Source organism: Bombina bombina, chromosome 8, assembly GCF_027579735.1.
Source record: "Bombina bombina isolate aBomBom1 chromosome 8, aBomBom1.pri, whole genome shotgun sequence".
In the NCBI taxonomy this organism is placed as follows: Eukaryota; Metazoa; Chordata; class Amphibia; order Anura; family Bombinatoridae; genus Bombina; species Bombina bombina.
Window position 1 is genome coordinate 81,609,944 of NC_069506.1, and position 25,814 is coordinate 81,635,757.

Here is a 25,814-nt window from a genome sequence, read left to right on the forward strand (position 1 = left end):
ATTTATTTATTTATTTTTTATTTATTTATTTTTAAATGATCACATTTGCCATAAATACGGACGGCTGGTGGCATGAAAATTATATCATTTAATATAGGTAGTTATGCCAAAGTAAACAACGGATTAACCCTTTCCCCAAAATCCCCTTTAAGAAATGTGGTGCACAGCTGCAATTAGCTGCCTTCTATGACCCTTTGCCCAAACATATCCAAAAATCCCCTTCCTGACCTATGATGCACAGCTGCAACTTTATATGACCCTTTGCCAACAAAATATCTAGAAATCCCCTTTCAAAACTCTGATACCAAATAGGCCCTGGACCTATTGCCATGTGTCTAAAATCCCCTTTCAGAACTGTGATTCATAGCTGCAATTAGCAGCCTTCTAATTACCAAAACCAATGACAAGCCCATGCATGTCTGCTATTTGTGAAAAAGGGATCCTAAAAAAGATTTTAAAATAATTTCACTGTACATGTTTTCTGTAACTAATGTCAGTGAGAACCCCATACATACATACGTACATACATACCAATGTTTGTGAAAAGAATCTTTGTTTATTTTTCTAAATGATTGCATTTGGCATTTATCTGACTGCCTGCTGTTAGCATGAAATATACCAAAATAGGCCTAGATCAATACCTTGGGTTGTCTGTTCTTAAAATATATACAGTTCATTTGGGCATTTATGCAATAGCAAATAAACCATTAACCCTTTGGTAAACCTATGCATGTCTGCTAATTCTAAACACATTTGTCTTATGGCTGCACATGCTATATGTAAATCATTTTAGTGAGAAACCCAACGTTTGTGAAAAATATATATATATTTTTTTTAATTGTCCACATTTGGTACAAATCTAACTGCAAACTGGTGACATGAAATATGCCAAAACGGGCCTAGATCAATACCTTGGGTTGTCTAATTTATAAATATATATATCATTTATATAAAAAAAAAAATTAAATGAATTGTATCCATGGACAGCGCTGCAGAATATGTTGGCGCTTCATAAATAAAGTATAATAATAATAATATATATATATATATACATATAGGTAGCCCTCAGTTTATGCCGGGGTTAGGTTCCAGAAGGAATGGTTGTAAATCAAAACCGTTGGAAATTGATACCCAGTTTATTCCAGGCCCCTCTCAAAACTGACATAAGTAACACCTAATACATTATTTTTAAAGCTTTGAAATGAAGACATAGATTTTATTCACAGCACGCTCCCATGCTTGTAACTCTTCCTGGATGTAAAACTGCGCATGCACAACTCAATACGCTATGTGCGCAACTAAAACAGTGAGGTCGCTAACAGGTACAGGTATTTAGTTGCGCAAATAGAGTATTGAGTTGCGCATGCACAGTTTTACTTCCAGGCAGAGTTACAAGCACGGGAGCATGCTGTGAGTAAAATCCATGGGGCGCATGGTGAGGCTCCTATTGGCTGAAAGAGATGCCAATAAAATACCACAATCAGAAAATCTCTGACAGGGGCTGCATTAAATCAGGTAACGGAGCCTGAAAAAAACGCTGATTTTTAGAAATTTAATTGAGTTTTGAAAAAAATAAGCACATCAATATGCTAGTAATGACAAGAGCTTTCAGAATATGTAAAGTTATGGAGGCAAATTTACCATCACTTTATTTTCAGACCTGCTAAGCTTGCATAACTTTGCTGCAACACAAGCGGACAGCTCCACCTACTGGCTATTTTAATTAGGGCACTGCTTTTCAATAGCAGTCACATGACTGAAAAAAAAGGTTGTTATTCTGAAACGGCGCAAATTGAACCGGTGTAAACCGAGGGCCACCTGTATATAGTTTAGGGGTCAAATTTGAAAATTTGAGCCGTTGTGTTATTCCAAATGGGCCCTGCACCCTTTGCCATAATGTGTCTTAAAATCCTCTTTCAGAAGAGAAGTGCACAGTTGCAATTAGTGGCCTTCTAATTACAAAAATCAATGGTAAACCCATAAATGTCTGCTCTAGGGGATCCTAGAGAAGCTTTTGCAAGCATTTGTCTTATGACTGCACAAGTTATATGTAAATAATTTCTGTGATAATTAGTATTTTATATACTTATTTTACTTTTTTGGGGTAAATTTATAATAATTTCATATTTCTGTGAATAAATAGCTAGTTTAAACTGGTATCCACTGAAAGCTCTTTTTATGCCATCCAACTACTGCCCTATTTCCCTACTCCCTCTTGCCTCAAAGCTTCTTGAAATGCTAGTATATGCACGTCTATCCCATTTCCTTACATTAAACTCCCTCCTTGACCCACTGCAATCTGGAGTTTGCCCCCTTCACTCCACAGAGACATCAATTGTTAAGGTTACCAACAACCTACTTACAGCAAAATCCAAAGGCCATTTCTCCAACATAGGTGTGTCCGGTCCACGGCGTCATCCTTACTTGTGGGATATTCTCTTCCCCAACAGGAAATGGCAAAGAGTCCCAGCAAAGCTGGTCACATGATCCCTCCTAGGCTCCGCCCACCCCAGTCATTCTCTTTGCCGTTGCACAGGCAACATCTCCACGGAGATGGTTAAGAGTTTTTTGGTGTTTAAATGTAGTTTTTATTCTTCAATCAAGTGTTTGTTATTTTAAAATAGTGCTGGTATGTACTATTTACTCTGAAACAGAAAAGGATGAAGATTTCTGTTTGTAAGAGGAAGATGATTTTAGCAGAAGTTACTAAAATCGATTGCTGTTTCCACACAGGACTGTTGAGATGAAGTAACTTCAGTTGGGGGAAACAGTTGGCAGACTTTTCTGCTTAAGGTATGACTGGCCATATTTCTAACAAAACTATGTAATGCTGGAAGGCTGTCATTTCCCCTTATGCGGACCGGTAAGCCATTTTCTTAGTTAAATAAAAGAATAAAGGGCTTCATAAGGGCTTAAAAAACTGGTAGACATTTTTCTGGGCTAAAACGATTGCTTTGTTAGGCATATTTTGCAGATTCTAACTATTAATGGTTATTATAATCTTGGGGATTGTTTAGAAAAACGGCAGGCACTGTGTTGGACACCTTTTTCAGATGGGGGCCTTTTCTAGTTATAGACAGAGACTCATTTTCGCGCCACTAATGCGCAGTTGTTTTTGGAGAGCAAGGCATGCAGATGCATGTGTGAGGAGCTAAGAATCACTGAAAAAGCTTATAGAAGGCATCATTTGGTATCGTATTCCCCTCTGGGCTTGGTTGGGTCTCAGCAAAGCATATAGCTGGGACTGTATAGTGGTTAAATGTAAAAACGGCTCCGGTTCCGTTAATTTAAGGGTTAAAGCTCTGAAATTTGGTGTGCAATACTTTTAAGACACTGTGGTGAAATTTTGGTGAATTTTGAACAATTCCTTCATACTTTTTCACATATTCAGTAATAAAGTGTTTTCAGTTTGAAATTTAAAGTGACAGTAACGGTTTTATTTTAAAACGTTTTTTGTGCTTTGTTGACAAGTTTAAGCCTGTTTAACATGTCTGTACCATCAGATAAGCCAATTTTGGATCTCAAGATCCTAAACAAATTTCTCAAGGTTCCATCGTTCAAAATGGAAACTATTCGAACGATCCTACCTACTATCCAGGAAAATCAATTTATGACTACCGTGGATTTAAAGGATGCGTACCTACATATTCCTATCCACAAGGAACATCATCAGTTCCTAAGGTTCGCTTTTCTGGACAAGCATTACCAGTTTGTGGCACTTCCATTCGGATTAGTCACTGCTCCAAAGATTTTCACAAAGGTACTAGGGTCCCTTCTAGCGGTTCTAAGACCAAGGGGCATTGCAGTAGTACCTTACTTGGACGACATCCTGATTCAAGCGTCGTCTCTGTCAAAAGCAAAGGCTCATACGGACATCGTCCTAGCCTTTCTCAGATCTCACGGATGGAAGGTGAACAAAGAAAAAAGTTCTCTGTCCCCGTCAACAAGAGTTCCCTTCTTGGGAACAATAATAGATTCCTTAGAAATGAGGATTTTTCTGACAGAGGTCAGAAAATCAAAAATTCTAAGCTTTTGTCAAGTACTTAATTCTGTTCTTCGTCCTTCCATAGCGCAGTGCATGGAAGTAATAGGATTGATGGTTGCAGCAATGGACATAGTTCCTTTTGCACAAATTCATCTAAGACCATTACAACTGTGCATGCTCAGACAGTGGAATGGGGATTATACAGACTTGTCTCCGACGATTCAAGTAGATCAAAAGACCAGAGATTCACTCCGTTGGTGGCTGACCCTGGACAATCTGTCACAGGGAATGAACTTCCGCAGACCAGAGTGGGTCATTGTCATGACCGACGCCAGCCTGGTGGGCTGGGGTGCGGTCTGGGAACCCCTGAAAGCTCAGGGTCTATGGTCTCGGGAAGAATCTCTTCTCCCGATAAACATTCTGGAACTGAGAGCGATATTCAATGCTCTCAAAGCTTGGCCTCAACTAGCAAAGGCCAAATTCATAAGGTTTCAATCAGACAACATGACGACTGTTGCATATATCAATCATCAGGGGGGAACAAGGAGTTCCCTGGCGATGGAAGAAGTGACCAAAATAATTCAATGGGCGGAGGATCACTCCTGCCACTTGTCTGCAATCCACATCCCAGGAGTGGAAAATTGGGAAGCGGATTTTCTGAGTCGTCAGACATTTCATCCAGGGGAGTGGGAACTCCATCCGGAAATCTTTGCCCAAATAACTCAATTATGGGGCATTCCAGACATGGATCTGATGGCGTCTCGTCAGAACTTCAAGGTTCCTTGCTACGGGTCCAGATCCAGGGATCCCAAGGCGACTCTAGTAGATGCACTAGTAGCACCTTGGACCTTCAACCTAGCTTATGTATTCCCACCGTTTCCTCTCATTCCCAGGCTGGTAGCCAGGATCAATCAGGAGAGGGCTTCGGTGATCTTGATAGCTCCTGCGTGGCCACGCAGGACTTGGTATGCAGACCTGGTGAATATGTCATCGGCTCCACCATGGAAGCTACCTTTGAGACAGGACCTTCTTGTTCAAGGTCCATTCGAACATCCGAATCTGGTTTCCCTCCAACTGACGGCTTGGAGATTGAACGCTTGATTTTATCAAAGCGTGGGTTTTCAGATTCCGTAATAGATACTCTGATTCAGGCTAGAAAGCCTGTAACTAGAAAAATTTACCATAAAATATGGAAAAAATATATCTGTTGGTGTGAATCTAAAGGATTCCCATGGAACAAGATAAAAATTCCTAAGATTCTATCCTTTCTACAAGAAGGTTTGGAGAAAGGATTATCTGCAAGTTCTCTGAAGGGACAGATCTCTGCTTTATCTGTTTTACTTCACAAAAGGCTGGCAGCTGTGCCAGATGTTCAAGCATTTGTTCAGGCTCTGGTTACAGACCTTTGACTCCTCCCTGGAGTCTAAATCTAGTTCTTTCAGTTCTTCAAGGGGTTCCGTTTGAACCCTTACATTCCGTAGATATTAAGTTATTATCTTGGAAAGTTTTGTTTTTGGTTGCAATTTCTTCTGCTAGAAGAGTTTCAGAGTTATCTGCTCTGCAGTGTTCTCCGCCCTATCTGGTGTTCCATGCAGATAAGGTGGTTTTGCGTACTAAGCCTGGTTTTCTTCCGAAAGTTGTTTCCAACAAAAATATTAACCAGGAGATAGTTGTACCTTCTTTGTGTCCGAATCCAGTTTCAAAGAAGGAACGTTTGTTACACAATTTGGACGTAGTACGTGCTCTAAAATTCTATTTAGAGGCTACTAAAGATTTCAGACAAACATCTTCCTTGTTTGTTGTTTATTCTGGTAAAAGGAGAGGTCAAAAAGCGACTTCTACCTCTCTTTCCTTTTGGCTTAAAAGCATTATCCGATTGGCTTATGAGACTGCCGGACGGCAGCCTCCTGAAAGAATCACAGCTCACTCCACTAGGGCTGTGGCTTCCACATGGGCCTTCAAGAACGAGGCTTCTGTTGACCAGATATGTAAGGCAGCGACTTGGTCTTCACTGCACACTTTTGCCAAATTTTACAAATTTGATACTTTTGCTTCTTCAGAGGCTATTTTTGGGAGAAAGGTTTTGCAAGCTGTGGTGCCTTCCGTTTAGGTGACCTGATTTGCTCCCTCCCTTCATCCGTGTCCTAAAGCTTTGGTATTGGTTCCCACAAGTAAGGATGACGCCGTGGACCGGACACACCTATGTTGGAGAAAACAGAATTTATGCTTACCTGATAAATTACTTTCTCCAACGGTGTGTCTGGTCCACGGCCCGCCCTGGTTTTTTTAATCAGGTCTGATGAATTATTTTCTTTAACTACAGTCACCACGGTATCATATGATTTCTCCTATATATATTTCCTCCTGTCCGTCGGTCGAATGACTGGGGTGGGCGGAGCCTAGGAGGGATCATGTGACCAGCTTTGCTGGGACTCTTTGCCATTTCCTGTTGGGGAAGAGAATATCCCACAAGTAAGGATGACGCCGTGGACCGGACACACCGTTGGAGAAAGTAATTTATCAGGTAAGCATAAATTCTGTTTTCTCTCTGCTTATCCTACTTGATCTGTCTAGAGCCTTTGATTCTGTCGCCCACCCTCTTTTGCTCCAAATCTCCAATCCTTCGACATCTGCGACACAGTTCTCTTGTGGTTCTCTTTCTATCTGTCTAACCATGCCTTTAGTGTAGCCTTGTCTGGGGCATCCTCTGCCCCGTTACCTCTTTCTGTTGGGGTACCGCAAGGCTCTGTCCTCGGTCCCCTTCTCTTCTCAATCTACACGTCATAATTAGGTTCCTTAATAAAGTCCCCCAGGTTTAATTATTATTTGGATGCCTACGACACTCAAATCTACCTCTCTGTACCAGAACTATCTCCTTCCTTGTTAACCCGTGTCACTAACTGTCTCTCTCATATCTCATCTTGGATGTCCTCACACTACCTCAAGCTAAATTCTCTCCAAAACTGAGCTTCTTATTTTCCCCCCTTCTTCCAAAATCTCCACCCCCCATTTCTCTATAACTGTTGATAACTCCATCATTACGCCAACCCCACATGCTAGATGTCTTGGGGTCACACTTGACTCAGATCTCTCACTCCTCACATTCAGTCCTTGGCTAAAGCCTGCCGCTTCCACCTTAAAAACATCTCTAAAATTAGATATTTCCTTACACAAGACACAACTAATATTTGAATCCACTTTCTAATCATTTCCCGCCTCGACTACTGCAACTCCATCCTCTCTGGTCTTCCTAGCTGCCGGCTAGCTCCTTTACAATCCATAATGAATGCTTCTGCCAGGCTCATCTTCCTTACACGTCGCTCTTCATCTGCTGCACCTTTCTGCCAATCCCTTCACTAGCTTCCTCTTGCCTCCAGGATTAAACACAAAATTCTCACTCTGACACACAAAGCCCTCAACTGCACTGCTCCCCCCTACATCTCAGACCTTGTCTCCAGATACTCTCTCTCCTGTCCCCTTCGCTCCGCTCATGATTTCTTACTCTCCTCTCTTGTTACCTCCTCACATTCCTGTTTACAAGACTTTTCCAGACTGGCTCCCATCTTATGGAACTCCCTGCCTCGCTCCACAAGACTCTCCCCTAGTTTTGAAAGTTTCAAGCGCTCCCTGAAGACTCTACTATTCAGGGACGTATACAACCTACACTAACCTTCCTATCTCCACTGCTATCCCCTTAAACACCATAGCATGTAAGCCTATGAGCCCAGCCATTTGTAGTTCACCTTCATAAGAGCTGACTACAACAGTGCAACTCTCGGCAGGGCCCTCTACCCATTTGATCCCTGTAAATGTTATTTTGCATTCCACCTATGTTCATTTCGCTGTGGAATCTGTTGGCGCTCTACAAATACCTGATGATAATGATAATAATGCTTAAAAAAATAATATAAATGTTTCATAGGTAAATAAAAAAAACAAGTCTTTTTTTCTATTTAAACGGAGTGATAGTAAAAATGCAAAACATTCTCTGGTACTTTGAGCAAGTTTTTCTCTGAAAGTCCTGATAGTGAATGGGTTAAACTGGTAGAAATTTAAAAAGTGCCGTAGATGGAGGAGGGGGATAAAAAGAGAAGAAGGCTTTTGTGCTTCCAGAAGTATCTATTCACTTTACTAGATGGAACTGCATCCTTAAAGGGACAGTCTACACCAGAATTGTCATTGTTTTAAAAGATAGATAATCCCCTATTACCCATTCCCTAGTTTTGCATAACCAACACAGTTATATTATTATAATTTTACCTCTGTGAATATCTTGCATCTAAGCATCTGCAAACTGCCCTCTTATTTCAGTTCTTTTGACAGACTTGTATTTTAGCCAATCAGTGCTGACTCCACGTGTGTGAGCACAGTGTTATCTATATGACACATGAACTAACAACCTCTAGTGGTGAAAAACTGGCAAAATGAATTCAGATAAGAGGCGGCCTTCAAGGTCTAAGAAGTTAGCATACAAAGCAAAATTGGTGATAAAAGTAAATTGGAAAGTTGTTTAAAATGACATGCAATATCTGTTTGGACAAGTCTGTCCCTTTAAGAGTAAGGTAGAAAAATCTTAATCTTAAAATAAAATATTCAAATTCAATGTTTGTTTGTTTTTTAGGTGTGTAAAGGTGTCATCATTTGGAACTTTGTCCCACTTTACCAAAGAAAACAAGGTATGTAAATCACTGGAACATTTAAAATATTCTGTTTATTTTAATGACAGAATAAGAGTACAGTAATATAATTTTAATATGAAAAAGAAAATGTTAACTGTTTATCATATATTAGAATAAAACCAGTAACCCTATAACCGGACACTGAGATCCCGGGGCCATCATCACTCGCAGGGGCAGTCCTCAGAGAATTATCTTAAAACAAGGGGCCGTCCTTGCGAGTGCTGAGATGTCCCCCATAGAAATGAATGTAATTTACTGGAAAGGGAAACATCTCTGGGGAGAGAAAGTTATCAGGGAGCTGGGGGGGTGCACTTTAGAAATGAAATACCACAGCCAATACAAATCAATTCAGTGCAATTTTAAAGAGTATTCTAATTTATTTCTATTATCAAAATGTCTTTTTTCTCTTGGTATCTTTTGTTGAAAAGCAGGAAGGGAAGCTCTGGAACGTGCACGTGTCTAGAGCACTATATGGCAGCAGTTTTGCAAAAATGTTATCCATTTGCAAGAGCACTAGATGGCAGCCCAACTTCCTACCATATAGTGCTCCAGATGCCTACCTAGGTATCTCTTCAACACAGAATGTCATGGGATCAAAGCAAATTTGATAATAGAAGTAAATTGGAAACTTTAGAAAAATTGATATGGTCTGTTTGAATCACAAAAAAAAACGTTTGGGTTTCATATGCCTTTAAGGTAATAAGGGGAAAGATTACAAGTGGAGTGCTAAATATTGCTTTAATGAAAGTTCAGAGAAAAAGAAAACAAAAAGAGGCGCTTTGTGTGTACCAGTAGAACAAGTGGACGAAAAATTAGACAAACCCACAACAGGGTACTCACATTTGGTAGGAGCACTCAGACAGTGCTATTAGGCACGGACTGGATACTCAACAGCAACCCAGCTTGCTGATGCTTCCGGCGTGTCTCCGAGGACACCTCAGGATCTCCTTTCTTGGACTGGAAAGACAAACTGCCCAAATCTGCTGCTCCACAGGTCAGGCAGATAAAGCTGGTGGTGTCCAAAGCTCCCACATATTAAGCAGGAACAGTCCCAATGTATATGTCAGGTTAGGAAATATCCAGAAGTAGACCCAAATGCAAGGGCGAACTTAAACAACACCCTTGCACTCTGAGTTTAATCCAGGACGTGACCCCACGACAACCTCCAAAAAACAAAGTACTCACGATATGGAGCAGGGTTAGCCTGTGCCAAAGTAATTCATGATATCAGCCAGATAGACTTCTGAATAAGGAACTGGTTTCAGGAAATGCCTTCCACAGAATCAGGAGAGCAGGGATAGTCACTTATACTCAGACAGAAGAAGGGTAAAACAGGAAACAGTTAATAATGCAGGAGTAGGTCATTTGTTATCAGGCAGTCTGAAGGTTAACACTGTGTAGACAGTCTTTGCAGAATATGCAACAGGTAATCAGGCAGTTTGAGGGTTAACACTGAGTAGACAGTCTTTGCAGAGTATGCAACAGGTAATCAGGCAGTTTGAGAGTTAACACTGTGTAGACAGTCTTTGCAGAGTATGCAACAGGTAATCAGGCAGTTTGAGAGTTAACACTGTGTAGACAGTCTTTGCAGAGTATGCAACAGGTAATCAGGCAGTTTGAGGGTAAACACTGTGTAGTCAGAACTTGCAGAATTAATAACATGTAATCAGGTAGTTTGAAGGTTAACACTGTGTTGTCAGAACTTGCAGTGATAGCAACAGGTAAGCTGGTAGTTTGAAGGTTAACACAGATAATCAGTACTTGTGGAGATTGGCAACAGGATATCCAGCAGTTTGAAGGTTTACACTGAATAATAGTATTTGCAGAGTTTGGAAACTGGTAAACATGCAGATTGAAGGATTCACAGAAATAACAGTATTTGAATAGTTTGCACTACACAGAGTAGTCTGAATATGCAGGGTTTGCAGCAGGTAAACAGGAAGTTTGAAAGTTTCACAAAACAAACAGTACTTGCATTGTTTGGAGACAGGTATTCAGGAGGTTGAAGGTTAATCCAGCATAGTAAGTCCTTGAAGAGATTGGCAACAGAAAAGCAGCAGTTAGAGAGATTCCTCAGCGAAATCCTAACAGAAGCCTCAAAGTTAACAAACAAACGGACACTGGAGAAACAGGAAGCCAGAATAAAAAGCCTGGTTGTGACATCAACAGGAAGGGGTGGCTCAGACACCTGTCAATCAAGCACACAGAGAGGACTGCAGAGCTTCCCAGCAGCTGAGCGTGACAGTATATAGATGGAATAAAGGCGGTGTGTTTAGTACAGTGGTTGCCAACCGCGGTCCTCAAGGACCCCCAACAGTCCTGGTTTTCATTATAGCTAAACCAGTGCACAGGTGAAGTAATCAGCTGATCTGTAACCAACCTGCTCTCATCCATCAGCTGATTATTTCACCTGTGCACTGGTTCAGCTATAATGAAAACCAGGACTGTTGGGGGTCCTTGAGGACCGCGGTTGGCAACCACTGGTTTATTAGAAATGATCAGTAGCAGTTCCAGTGTGAGATATAAAAAGGAAGGATTTATTAAAAAATTTAAAGAAATTTAAAAACTGGAACAGCAGGATAAGGTAAACATAACCCTCCTGTTAACATGCGACGCGTTTCTCAGCTGTGATGCTGTTTCATCAGGCATATATGGCACACTGATCTGTGATCTATCTTTGTTTGGATCACTTTTTGGGACTGAGCACAGTAATTGACTTTTATTTTTTGTTCTTATTGTTATTTGGGATATCTCATTGTATTTCTCATTTTCATTTTTTATCGTTACTATTTGTTAACAGCATATTATTTGACCATTTGAGTGTTGTTTAGAGCGCTCCCTATTTTAGTTATCTCTAGTGAGATATCTATTATTTGTGTTTAATGAAAGTTCACAGCAATGGGAATGCGAGCTTGCATTTGCATCGTTGGGAAGCATTGAGCTCAAAAGAGCGCGCTTCCATAGGCTCCTATGGGAACCTCATTCTGATGCCGTCAGAGATGGCATCAGAACTGCAGCGCCAGCGAATATAAATATATATTCAAGGAGAAACAAGTAGGAGATACTTGCAAAAGAGTGTACTTATTAGCAGTCACAACACTACTGAGTATGATACTAAGCAGTACAAGAGAATGAATCCCGAAGGAAGGAGGTAGTGTTTAAAACATAACTTTTAATAAATAAAATAAAAAATGTTAAAACCACAAAGTGGACAAAGAGATGCTTTATAGGACAATCTAGAAACCGTATCGGAAATCTAAATACTGGTATAGTGGAGACTGTGTTATAATGTGTTAATATGTGTATATATAAAACACCCCACTCCCACCAACTTTAACCCAAAAAATAAAGATGCTGCCACCTTTAATTTTTTTATTTTTTTAAATAGTTTTTTATTGAGGTTATGCTAGTAAGTACAATATATATAAAATACCATACAACAGAAAAAGAAATACAACATCAGTGTCACATTTACAATAGTTAGTCTTATACATGAAATAACAATGTGGTAGTAAGCTAGGTATATATTAAGAACCTCTATTTTCTTTTTTTATGGCTTATATTCTTCGATTATTTCCTCAAAAGCTCAAGAGGCCACATTTGGACCAGCAAAAGCAAATGTTGTCTAGAGGAAAGATAGCGAATGTATTGGACACTTATGGTCCCATACATATAATGCAAAAAGTAAATTATCAGCTGAAATTTTTATTTTCAAAAATATAGGGGGGGTAGAAAATTCAGCGGATAAGCACCGCTTGTCAAATATAGGGTAGTATGGGGGAGAGGGCGGAGCCAAAGGCAGGGGTTACAATAGGAATATAAATTAGCCAAGATATATTAGTTTAAGTTCACTTAACTCTGTAATGGCGGTGGCTCTATAGTACATATCGCCTATAAAGAAGGTATCACTTAGCTTGTATGTATAAGGTACTGGGTGATCAAAAAAAACCTACTATAGCACTATATATGTAAATAACCTACAAATATGTAAATTTACATATTCCCTAATAGTGAGATGCAAAGTAGCTAGGCTGGAACCCATACTAAACATATTTAGGGAAGTATATCTAATGAAGAGCAGAGAGGGTGCCTTAATACCGTAATGGGTAAAAGATATCTATGGGTCCAATCTGAGCCATAATGACTCTCTCAGGTATACAGATGAGCAAGTTAACATTAGTTATTATCTACAAAAAATTTCACCCCGTCTAGCCTCAAATATTACCTCATGAGAAGATGTGTACTAAGGGGAATAACTTCTCTGATTATATATGTAGTGCAATATATAGTTAGGTTATGAAGCCCTGGGGCTCATTTGGGAGCACACTCAACACAAATGAAACTGGTGTACTACCTAAACCTGATATAATAAGAAATAATAGATGATGTGATATACCCATAGGTCATATAGCTACAGAATTCAAATGTTAAACTAACTCATCCTGTATGATAACTGTGCAATCCCCAAAGCTGGATTATCTCAGGTACATTACGATAGGCAGAACGCTAAGATGTAATATTCTAATAGCATGTAGTAAAATACAACTTAGTCCAGCATATAAATATATAGTACAGTTCTAACAATTGGGTGCAAAATGAACCTACATATTAAAGAGAATAATAAAAAGCTAAACCGCTACACTGCCACTATATTAGGCTTAATATTATACCCCTGCGTCCCATTAAATAAGCGTAGATAAAATGGATTGTTATAAACAATTCAATGAGGTGCACTTCTGTGTCTAAGTTGTTGTTATACGCTCGGGATACATCCAGATATGACACCATAGGCATATCTCTATTTCTAAATGTACGTAGTGCAAACATTTAGCTTCGAAATAAGGGACTTTATACGGATGGAGTGGGATAAGCGTATGTTAAATCTAGTTTAAATTAACTAAAATGAGAACATATCTTATAATTCTCATGAAGTAGTGTAAGCAACCATATTTGTGATCTTAATATAGATAGTGGACAAGTGTTGATAATTCAGCCAAATCAAACAGAACAGGGAGACACTATTCATATGTGCTGATTTACACTCTACATAGATAACCTTCATACTATTAAGTCCATGCAAATTTTGATTATGATATATGAATATAAATGTGAGGAATGTCATGGTACTATTCTCACTGTAGATGAGTGCACAGCTATATACATAGTCAAACTGCAAACAACATATAGACGTTTCAAGCATGGTGGTTCTATATTAGGAGTTCAGACATGAAAAAATAGCAAATTTTAAAGTTAAAGTATACACCTTTCTACAAACAATGTCAAACCCAGTTCATAGTAATGGAAGCGTCCGGGCAACAGCAACAATAGGCAATTCACATTACAGTGAATAAATCCTGTATTATACATTCTCAAAAGCGACCCTATACCTGATCAAATGCACAGTATTGGAGTTGTAGAGTCAGTAGGAGCTATACCAAGTTCATGATGAATGCGTTGGTGATAACGAGGAAGCCATAAGTCTCAGCTGCTGCTGGACTAATAACATAGTACACATTTAAAACAGATCGTTATTAATGCCAGCTTAAATCTAACATGAGGGAGAAAAAAATGTATGAAAAACAATGCCTCTGTAGGAAGCACTGGCCTAAATAAACAGTATGCAAACGATTCATTAGGAAACTCATATAATCATTATAGGACTCTTATAAACATATAGGAGCAGGTGACTTGTAAGTACCAACAGGGCAGCAACATTTCAATCGATGAGGGCAAAAATATTGCCAACTTTGAGCCAAAAGTGTCTAACTAGATCCATGGATGAGAGACAATCCCAGTACAAAGAGATAGTCACTGTTCTCTCCGTATTCACCCCACACCGCTCCTGTGAAGCGAGTCTATACCCGTTGTATCGTCTGAACAGGCTAGGGCAGAAATCAGCGGCAAAGTGTAATCCCCTCTCAGGCATAAATGAAGCATGTATCCGACACCATGACTATGGATAGGGGTGTTTGTGAGTTTTGAATATAAGGTCTCACCCTCCACTGGAGCACGGTTAAAATCTTGCATCTTATCTGTGTCGAAAGGCCCCCACAAGGAGGAAGCATCAGGTTCCCGGACGCAAACTTGTGTCAGCAGAATAGTAGGCAATAGATCTCCATCGCGGGAGCTAGGCACCTCCTTGTTAACAAAAGCCGACAGGTCTAATGGCTGCCCCAGCCCCTCCTTCTGAAATATCCGTTCTGGTGCTTCTGCGGTATTAACCGCGAGTGTTGCGCGATCAGCTGGCCCCATACAGAATCGGCCCCGTGAAGGGCAAGCTAGAGCCGCAGCGCCGTTGTATTGCAGTGGTAATTGGCGTCGTGCTGTCAAAGGGACCGCCAAGGGGGGCTCGTAAAGCGTGTCTCCGGGCAGGCTTCTGGGTATTCCCCTCATTGCTGTGCTCAGCGTGTCTGCAAGATCAGTGTAGCAGCTTGTTATCTGCTGGTCCAGACCTTGTAATAAGGTGCAGAGTAGCTCCAGGGTCTCTTCCATGTTGAAAGCAGCTTCAGGCTCAGACCTATTGACCGATAACAGCAGTGGTAGGCCCAAGTATCCAACCTCACGTGGTATAGCAGCTCTCTATAGTGAGGGAGCTAAACACGGGGTTAGCATCCCAGATTTAGTCAGGTAGAGTGTCTTTCCCTTATAGATCGTATGATAAATAATTTGATATGAATTTAGCTCATTTTATTTCTATATTTAGTTTCTTTAGTTAGGTATGGCCTAGGAGCTCAGAAGACATATGTCTGATCATCTCGGCTGTTGGCTCCGCCCCCTGCCACCTTTATTTTTTAATAAACTACACTACATATGTATTTTGGGGGCATTTGGGGCAGATTTATAAAATTAACCAGAGATCTATATCAAATTAATATCAAATTAAAAAAAATTATATCAAACTTATATTAAATTTTAATTTGATATAAGTTTTTAAATATTATGGTGTGAACAGATAAGTAGGTGATAACTATTTTTAATATGCCCTTGGTATCTTTTATATATATTTATGATTAATAAGTTTTATCAGATTAGCAAGTTTTTAAATAAATTGTCATATTTTAACATCTGTTACATAAGGACAAAATTATATGCTTTTCTATAAAGGATTATGTTTTCTATATGGAAAGCATTTATCTATTTGTATTCTAAATAGGAAAGTCTAACTGATAATGTTTGCACCTTAAAACCTGAATTAGGTCTATAGAAGTGTCTTAAGGTAGATGACACACATTTTGTTAATTATAGGTAATTACTACACAAATAAATGGTTCACATTACAGGTAGAGACCATTACCATTGTTCCTCTTGAGAAAGCCTGTCCGTTAGACAGGGGAAACGCGTTGAGGTGTCCATATTATTTAGATGTATGATCAATATACATAAATAGACTTTTAATAGCTACTACAGGCCTGAAGGAGTACTGGGATCCGGAATTTACCTGGTGGGATGTGGTGAACTAAACCGGTGTACCCTGCTGTTACTGTGTAGACCATCATTTTTATTACGTGCTTGTTTTAAATGTGTATTTGGTAAGTGCAATTCTTACCTTGCGTTGTATCTGTGAATTTGTCATTAAAACCACTTGAATCGAGGTTGCGCTTTTTGTTTCCATTTTCTACTGACTGTCCCTTTAAGTGTTTTGTGTATTTTGATACAATCTTGTCTCATAGCTAACACCCATGGAATTACCCCTGTTCAGCCCACTAGCAGAGGCGGAAAAACTCGTTTGACACTAAGGAGAACATTATATGCTTTAAAAAAATGTTGAATTAAATATTTAAATACAAATATGCAAAGAAAAAATGTTGAACTGCATAAAAAATTATAATGAAATTGTTATGCAAAAATCTTAAATTTAAATTTATATTGGAATTATGCTGAAAAATGTTTAAAGGGACAGTAAAGTCAAAATTAAACATTTATGATTCAGATAGAGCATGCAATTTTAAACAACTTTCCGATTTACTTCTCTAATCAATCAAATGTTCTTCGTTTTCTTGGTATCTTTAATTGAAGAGTAAATCTAGGTAGGCACATAAGAGCTCAGGAGTGTGTACGTGTCTTTAGTACTCTATGGTAGGAGTGTTCTACAGTTTTGCAAAACACTGCCTCCATTTGCACGTGCACATTCCTGAGCTCTTATGTGCCTACCTAGTTTTACTCTTCAATAAAAGATACCAAGAGAATGAAGCAAATTTGATTACAGAAGCAAATTTGAAAGTTGTTAAAAACTGCATGCTCTATCTGAATCATGACAGTTTCATTTTGACTTTGCTGTCCCATTAAGGTGCACATTATAAATCGTAATGAAACTACACTGTAAGTGCAAAAACCACCGAAATTCATATTTCTAATACAAAATTTAAAGCTTATTGTTTTCCTTAGTGTGAGTTTTCCCATCTCTGCTTGTGGGCTCAACAGGGTCATTCCATGGGTCTAGCTAACTAAAGATCAAAATATTTTATTTGTTAAGGGTGTATAAAAGTCAGCCTCAGAGGCAGTGGACCAGTTAAGGAGCAGCGGTCTTAAGACCGCTACTTCTTAACCCCTGTTTCCCCCTGTATTTTGAAGAATTGCTTCTAATCAAATCTGAGAAAATCTGAAATGGTTTGTGTACTTTAGATTTAGCTTTTATCTCGGAAGAATATTTACTAAATACATATTGTTATTATTTTTTTTTTAGCCAAAAGGTGCCAGTAGCCGCTGCTTAGACTGTTCAATTGAGGAAACTTGTCCGTATTCTGCAAAGAAGATTTATCTCAAGACAGCTGCACGGGTTAGTACATAATAACAACAAAAGGGCAGAAAAAGGTGCTGAGTACAGTATGTGTAGTAGACAGACGGATAGATAGATAGATAGATAGATAGATAGATAGATAAGAGTGCTATCAACTGCCTGTATGTATTGATTTAATTTTTAAACCTGGTAAATCTGAATAATAAGCAATAAAGGATCATTTTTACATAAAACTATCATTTCATTTGGGGGGTCTTTTTCCATGGAAAACTCATTATATGCTTATGTATAGTTTAGATAGATCCATGTTTGATTGATCACTTGTAATATTAAAACTCAACGGTTTTCTTATATCACCTCTAAGAAGTACATTTAACTTTAGGGAGAGTCTATATGATTTATTTCACACAAAAACCATCTTATATTAAAATATGGTATGGAGAAACCTAACAATTATGATATATAAACCAGAGGGTCAGAATTGAGTTTGTATGAATGGTTTAAAGTGATGGTAAACTCTTCCCTTTTTAAATTCAGATCCAGGAATGTTAGTGATATTTTAGATGGTGTTTAATTCATCAGTTGTAATAAACATGCGCTCTAACTCCGCTGCCCCCTGTGAGCTAAAGGTTTGAATTGTTCTCCTATCAGCGCTCTCCCCATATGGCACTTTTGTTGTAGCTATGGTGCTGATTAGACAACAATTCAAACCTTTAAAGTGTCAGTAAACCTAAAAAATAATGTTATATAATTCTAAACATAGTGCAGAATTATATAACATTATATTAGCCTTATCTTTATAAAACCTAATATTCCCTTTGATTTATTTTTAAAAATGAATGTTTTTCAGACCCGCTCTCTGTGCTCTTCTGAGCGGGTCTGTCTGACAGTAGGAGCGAGCTGCACTGAGTATAATGGTGCGGTCGGGCCGGGCTGTGACTAGACAGCTGGCCCGATGCGCTGTGTTATAAAAACAGACCCGCTCAGAAGAGCACAGAGAGCGGGTCTGAAAAACAGTATTTTTTTTAAATTATCACTAACATTCCGTATCTGATGAAGGGGAGAGTTTACCATCACTTTAAGCACAAATTATAAGCGCCTGTCAGTCCATCCCAAAGGAATGTTTTTGATGTGTTTTATCTTTGCTAACTCAGAGAGTAAGAAGCAGTAGTTGGATGACCTCTTTTTACATTGCAGAAAACAGTTTTGCATGAGTGAGGCTGCTCTGTAGCAGCATTCGCTGCTTTGTACAAAGAGCACTGTATGGTAGCAACATCTTCATTGCTATGCAGTTTCTTATCTAACAATCTCTGCTGAAGCCTATTAGGGACAGATATGTGACAGGGTTAGGTTTTTGAAGCCAGTCATGTGTTCTTCCTGCTGTCAGAAATGGAACACTTCATTTTCAGGCTTTTTGCGTGCGTCGGGTTGTGCTTGTATTACAAGTTAAAAGTAAAACCTGACGCGTGCTAAAAAATTATTGAGACCGTATCTTCTCCTATAGTCTTCAATGGAGCATGCAAACTGCAAGAAAATAACACCCATACTCACACTAACAGGAACCTGTTACTGCCAATTTGAGTGTATTTAGCCTATCATAGTTAAAGGGACATTATACACTCATTTTTTCTTTGCATAAATGTTTTGTAGATGATCTATTTATATAGCCCATAAAGTTTTTTTTTAAAATAAATGTATAGTTTTGCTTATTTTTAAATAACATTGCTCTGATTTTCAGACTCCTAACCAAGCCCCAAAGTTTTATGTGAATACCGTCAGCTACCTACTCCAGCTTGCTTCTGATTGTGTAAAGGGTCTTTTCATATGCAAAAGAAGGGGGAGGGGGGAGGGTCTTATTTCCCACTTGCAGTGGGCTTCCAATTACCTTTTCAACAGAGCCAAACTGACAGCTTCTAAGTAAGTTTTTAAACAGTTTTATACTGGATTTTTATATCAGTATCTGTGCATCTTGTTCTTTATAGTAGTGTCTATTACATGCAGTTATATGAAAATGAGTGTATACTGTCCCTTTAAAGGGATATGAAACCCAATATTTTATTTAATGATTTAAAAAGACCATGCAATTTTAAACAACTTTCCAATGTACTTTTATTACCTCATTTGCTTCATTATCTTGATAGCCTTTGTTGAAAATCATACCTAAATAGACTCAGTAGCTGCTGATTGGTGGCTGCCTGCATTGCTATTTCTTCAACAACAAAAATAACTGAAGAATGAAGCAAATAATAGAATTAAACTGGAATGTTGTTTAAAATTGTATTCTCAATCTGAATCATGAAAGAACAATTTTGGGTTGCATGTCCCTTTAAAGAACATCTGAATATCTGAAGTTTAAAAAACATATTGGTTTAAATCTGGTCAGAATTCTATATTGTTTAAAGGGACACTCAAGTCAAAAATAAACTTTTATTATTCAGATAGTGCATGCCATTTCTCCAACATAGGTGTGTCCGGTCCACGGCGTCATCCTTACTTGTGGGATATTCTCCTCCCCAACAGGAAATGGCAAAGAGCCCAGCAAAGCTGGTCACATGATCCCTCCTAGGCTCCGCCTACCCCAGTCATTCTCTTTGCCGTTGTACAGGCAACATCTCCACGGAGATGGCTTAGAGTTTTTTAGTGTTTAAGTCGGATACTTCATTCCGTTCCTCTTCCTTCCATAGCTCAGTGCATGGAAGTGATCGGGTTGATGGTAGCGGCAATGGACATAGTTCCTTTTGCGCGCATTCATCTAAGACCATTACAACTGTGCATGCTCAGTCAGTGGAATGGGGATTATACAGACTTGTCTCCGAAGATACAAGTAAATCAGAGGACCAGAGACTCAATCCGTTGGTGGCTGTCCCTGGACAACCTGTCACAAGGGATGACATTCCGCAGACCAGAGTGGGTCATTGTCACGACCGACGCCAGTCTGATGGGCTGGGGCGCGGTCTGGGGATCCCTGCAAGCTCAGGGTCTTTGGTCTCGGGAAGAATCTCTTCTACCGATAAATATTCTGGAACTGAGAGCGATATTCAATGCTCTCAAGGCTTGGCCTCAGCTAGCGAGGGCCAAGTTCATACGGTTTCAATCAGACAACATGACAACTGTTGCGTACATCAACCATCAGGGGGGAACAAGGAGTTCCCTAGCGATGGAAGAAGTGACCAAAATCATTCTATGGGCGGAGTCTCACTCCTGCCACCTGTCCGCTATCCACATCCCAGGAGTGGAAAATTGGGAAGCGGATTTTCTGAGTCGTCAGACATTGCATCCGGGGGAGTGGGAACTCCATCCGGAAATCTTTGCCCAAGTCACTCAGCTGTGGGGCATTCCAGACATGGATCTAATGGCCTCTCGTCAGAACTTCAAAGTTCCTTGCTACGGGTCCAGATCCAGGGATCCCAAGGCGGCTCTAGTGGATGCACTAGTAGCACCTTGGACCTTCAAACTAGCTTATGTGTTCCCGCCGTTTCCTCTCATCCCCAGGCTGGTAGCCAGGATCAATCAGGAGAGGGCGTCGGTGATCTTGATAGCTCCTGCGTGGCCACGCAGGACTTGGTATGCAGATCTGGTGAATATGTCATCGGCTCCACCTTGGAAGCTACCTTTGAGACGAGACCTTCTTGTTCAGGGTCCGTTCGAACATCCGAACCTGGTTTCACTCCAGCTGACTGCTTGGAGATTGAACGCTTGATCTTATCGAAGCGAGGGTTCTCAGATTCTGTTATCGATACTCTTGTTCAGGCCAGAAAGCCTGTAACTAGAAAGATTTACCACAAAATTTGGAAAAAATATATCTGTTGGTGTGAATCTAAAGGATTCCCTTGGGACAAGGTTAAGATTCCTAAGATTCTATCCTTCCTTCAAGAAGGATTGGAAAAAGGATTATCTGCAAGTTCCCTGAAGGGACAGATTTCTGCCTTGTCTGTGTTACTTCACAAAAAGCTGGCAGCTGTGCCAGATGTTCAAGCCTTTGTTCAGGCTCTGGTTAGAATTAAGCCTGTTTACAAACCTTTGACTCCTCCTTGGAGTCTCAATTTAGTTCTTTCAGTTCTTCAGGGGGTTCCGTTTGAACCCTTACATTCCGTTGATATTAAGTTATTATCTTGGAAAGTTTTGTTTTTAGTTGCAATTTCTTCTGCTAGAAGAGTTTCAGAATTATCTGCTCTGCAGTGTTCTCCTCCTTATCTGGTGTTCCATGCAGATAAGGTGGTTTTACGTACTAAACCTGGGTTTCTTCCTAAAGTTGTTTCTAACAAAAACATTAACCAGGAGATTATCGTACCTTCTCTGTGTCCGAAACCAGTTTCAAAGAAGGAACGTTTGTTGCACAATTTGGATGTTGTTCGCGCTCTAAAATTCTATTTAGATGCTACTAAGGATTTTAGACAAACATCTTCCTTGTTTGTTGTTTATTCCGGTAAAAGGAGAGGTCAAAAAGCAACTTCTACCTCTCTCTCCTTTTGGATTAAAAGCATCATCAGATTGGCTTACGAGACTGCCGGACGGCAGCCTCCCGAAAGAATCACAGCTCATTCCACTAGGGCTGTGGCTTCCACATGGGCCTTCAAGAACGAGGCTTCTGTTGATCAGATATGTAGGGCAGCGACTTGGTCTTCACTGCACACTTTTACCAAATTTTACAAGTTTGATACTTTTGCTTCTTCTGAGGCTATTTTTGGGAGAAAGGTTTTACAAACCGTGGTGCCTTCCATTTAGGTGACCTGATTTGCTCCCTCCCTTCATCCGTGTCCTAAAGCTTTGGTATTGGTTCCCACAAGTAAGGATGACGCCGTGGACCGGACACACCTATGTTGGAGAAAACAGAATTTATGTTTACCTGATAAATTACTTTCTCCAACGGTGTGTCCGGTCCACGGCCCGCCCTGGTTTTTTAATCAGGTCTGATAATTTATTTTCTTTAACTACAGTCACCACGGTATCATATGGTTTCTCCTATGCAAATATTCCTCCTTAACGTCGGTCGAATGACTGGGGTAGGCGGAGCCTAGGAGGGATCATGTGACCAGCTTTGCTGGGCTCTTTGCCATTTCCTGTTGGGGAGGAGAATATCCCACAAGTAAGGATGACGCCGTGGACCGGACACACCGTTGGAGAAAGTAATTTATCAGGTAAACATAAATTCTGTTTTTAAACAACTTTCCAATTTACTTCCATTAGCAAAATGTGCACAGTCTTTTATATTTACACTTTTTGAGTCAACAGATCCTACTGAGCATGTGCAAGAATTCACAGACTATACGTATATGCATTTGTGATTGGCTGATGGCTGTCACATGATACAGAAGGAAATAGATATAACTGAAATTTGTCAGAAAAAATCTACAACTCATTTGAAGTTTAAACTAAGTGCTATTGCATTGTCTTTTTATTATGCATTTGTTGGTTATGCAAATCTACTGTATTTACTGGTCATACCTATATATCTGCTAAATGTAAGCTAACCTTTTTATCATTCAATAATATTATTGTAGGTAATGGTGCTTCTCCAATGAGTAGATATTAGCCACCCGAAAACCAAGGATAATTATATATCCATTATATTAGAGGTTTCCTTCTCCTCCAAATATCTAGATTTGGTGCATAAAATTGTTTCCACATAATCTACAATTTACATTCATTGTTATTATAATTTAAAAACTAAACTGAATTTGATTTTCAAGAATTTCTTATTCATATTTTTAGTATGGGAATTAACTTGTACAGGTACAAATCCCCAAACCTGGAATTCCAAAATATAAACGTATTTTTAAATCCAAACTTTAATAAATATTTATTTATTTTTCAAATAAAATTATCACAAATTACTATTTTCCCTGGCTGTCGCAATTATTCTCTGCCTGTGTCTTTGGTTTGGTTTGTGTGCTCTAAAATGCAAATAATCTATATTTATTTAAAAGAACAAATATTACCTGTCTGATTTCAGCACTGCACTATCTTTCTGAGGGTACTATGTGTACAAAAGTGTTAAAAATACACTGTATTATGACATGAAAATATTGCCCAAATGACATAAGATGTTTACACTCGGTTCCATTCTCACTCCAAACTGTCCCATTTTAAAGATGTAAATATTCCAAAATCCAAACTATTCCGAAATCCAAACCTTTTCTGGTCCCAAGCAGTTTGAATAAAGGGTTTTCTACCTGTAGTTTATTATGTTATAAATGGTTGTATGTTTATTTTAAAACATTTTATATATTAACTGCTTGACATTATATCTGAACACATAAAATACTTTCATTGGTTAATAACACAAATATCTTCATAGTGTAAATTGTTATTACATCAATAGAATCTTTACTAAATTTACAACAAATATGAAGTACAAAACATGATTAAAAAATAGCCTGAAGTAATGAGAACCTAGAAACTAAGAAGGGCGAGACTATTTTCTAATAATAAAAAATAGTGATAGGCTTGACTCAATTGTTTAGGGCAAGCTATTTAGAAGGTAGCCATCTGCTCATTAAAGCCATGCCAAACCTCATATATAAGCCGACTAGATAAATGGACTTTGAAAAAAAAACAAATGAATGGAAATGTAAAGGGGGCAGAAATATCTACATACAAATACAAAAGAGGCTGCCTTCTGCCAAGAGTCAAACACAAGATACTTATAACACATCTGCTGAGCAAACTGGGCTAATGTTCAAGCCTTTTTTGTGTGTGTGTAGAATGCACAATCTGACATCTGTTCAGAGAATTCCTCTAAAATAAATGCAAAATTCTATAACTTATAAACAACATCTATTTTTACAGTTTTTAAAATGTATAATGGTTAATGACTGTTATGAATCATAGTTAAAGCTCCCCCAAACCATCACCCAATTTAAAAATGACTTCTGGTTTGATTTTCCGATGGTATGATGCTGCATGGTTCTGAATATTAATATGTTCTTTGATATTACTTTATATTTTAATGCATTAGAATTCCCTTATGACGTGCCTTGCATGGCATTTCACTCAATATTCAGATCTGAAGTCATTCCAAAACATATGAAAACCCTGTGGTAACACACTTAATACAAATGCATTTATGAAACTCCTAATACCCAGCATGCACTGTATGGATACAAGTAAACAATGGTAACCCAATCCATTAGAAAATTATTTTATTATTTATTACTCAAATAACACTTATAGACATTATTTGTTTTCTGATGATCTGAAAATTGTTATGATCATGTCTGCTATTTATTAAACTGTTTACTAATATAACAATATTACAAAAGCAAGCACCTGAATTGCCATACAATCGGCTAGATTACGAGTTTTGTGCTAAGAGCCGTGCGGTGCTAACTTGCACGTTATTGTCACCGCTCACCTACAGCGCTGGTATTACAGGTTTTCATAAACCCGGCGTTAAAAGGCAAGAAGTGAGCGTAGAGCAAAATTGAGCTCCATACCGCATTCCAATACCAGCGCTGCTTAAGTCAGCAGTGAGCTGGTTGTACATGCTCGTGCACGATTTCCCCATAGAAATCAATGGGGAGAGCCGGCTGAAAAAAATGTATGTTTACACCTAACACCCTACCATAAACCCTGAGTCTAAACACCCCATATCTTTCACTTATTAACCCCTAATCTGCCGCCCCCGACATCGCCGCCACCTACATTATATTTATTAACCCCTAATCTCCCGCCCCCAATGTCACTGCAACCTACCTACACTTATTAACCCCTAATCTGCCACCCCCAACGTCTCCGCCACTATAATAAACATATTAACCCCTAAACCGCCGCAATCCCGCATCACAAACACTAGTTAAATATTATTAACCCCTAATCTGCCGTCCCTAACATCGCCGCCACCTACCTTCATTTATTAACCCCTAATCTGCCGCCCTCAACGTCGCCGTCACTATACTAAATTTATTAACCCCTAAACCCAAGTCTAACCCTAACACCCCCTAACTTAAATATAATTAAAATAAATCTAAAGAAAACCTACTATTAATAACTAAATAAATCCTATTTAAAACTAAATACTGTACTTACCTGTAAAATAAACCCTAAGATAGCTACAATTTAACTAATAGTTACATTGTAGCTAGCTTAGGTTTTATTTTTATTTTACAGGCAAGTTTGTCTTTATTTTAACTAGGTAGAATAGTTACTAAATAGTTATTAACTATTTACTAACTACCTAGCTAAAATAAATACAAATTTACTTGTAAAACAAAACCTAACCTGTCTTACACTAACGCCTAACCTTCAACTACAATTAAATCAATTACCTAAATTAAATACAGATACCTAAATTAGAAAAACAAACACTAAATTACACAAAATAAAAAACAAATTACAAGATATTTAAACTAATTACAACTAATCTAATAGCCCTATCAAAATAAAAAATCCCCCCCAAAATAAAAAAAGCCCT

The 25,814-nt window shown here is 38.8% G+C and overlaps 1 protein-coding gene across 1 annotated transcript in view; it reads left to right on the forward strand.

The window, feature by feature from the left end:
• The window catches only part of LOC128638464 (uncharacterized), a 665,546-nt gene that overhangs the window by 387,971 nt on the left and 251,761 nt on the right, over positions 1–25,814 (forward strand). The window contains exons 10-11 of the mRNA XM_053690421.1: positions 8,607–8,661; positions 17,348–17,440. Of these exons, the coding sequence (XP_053546396.1) occupies positions 8,607–8,661; positions 17,348–17,440 (148 nt within the window). The remainder of the gene's footprint in view (positions 1–8,606; positions 8,662–17,347; positions 17,441–25,814) is intronic.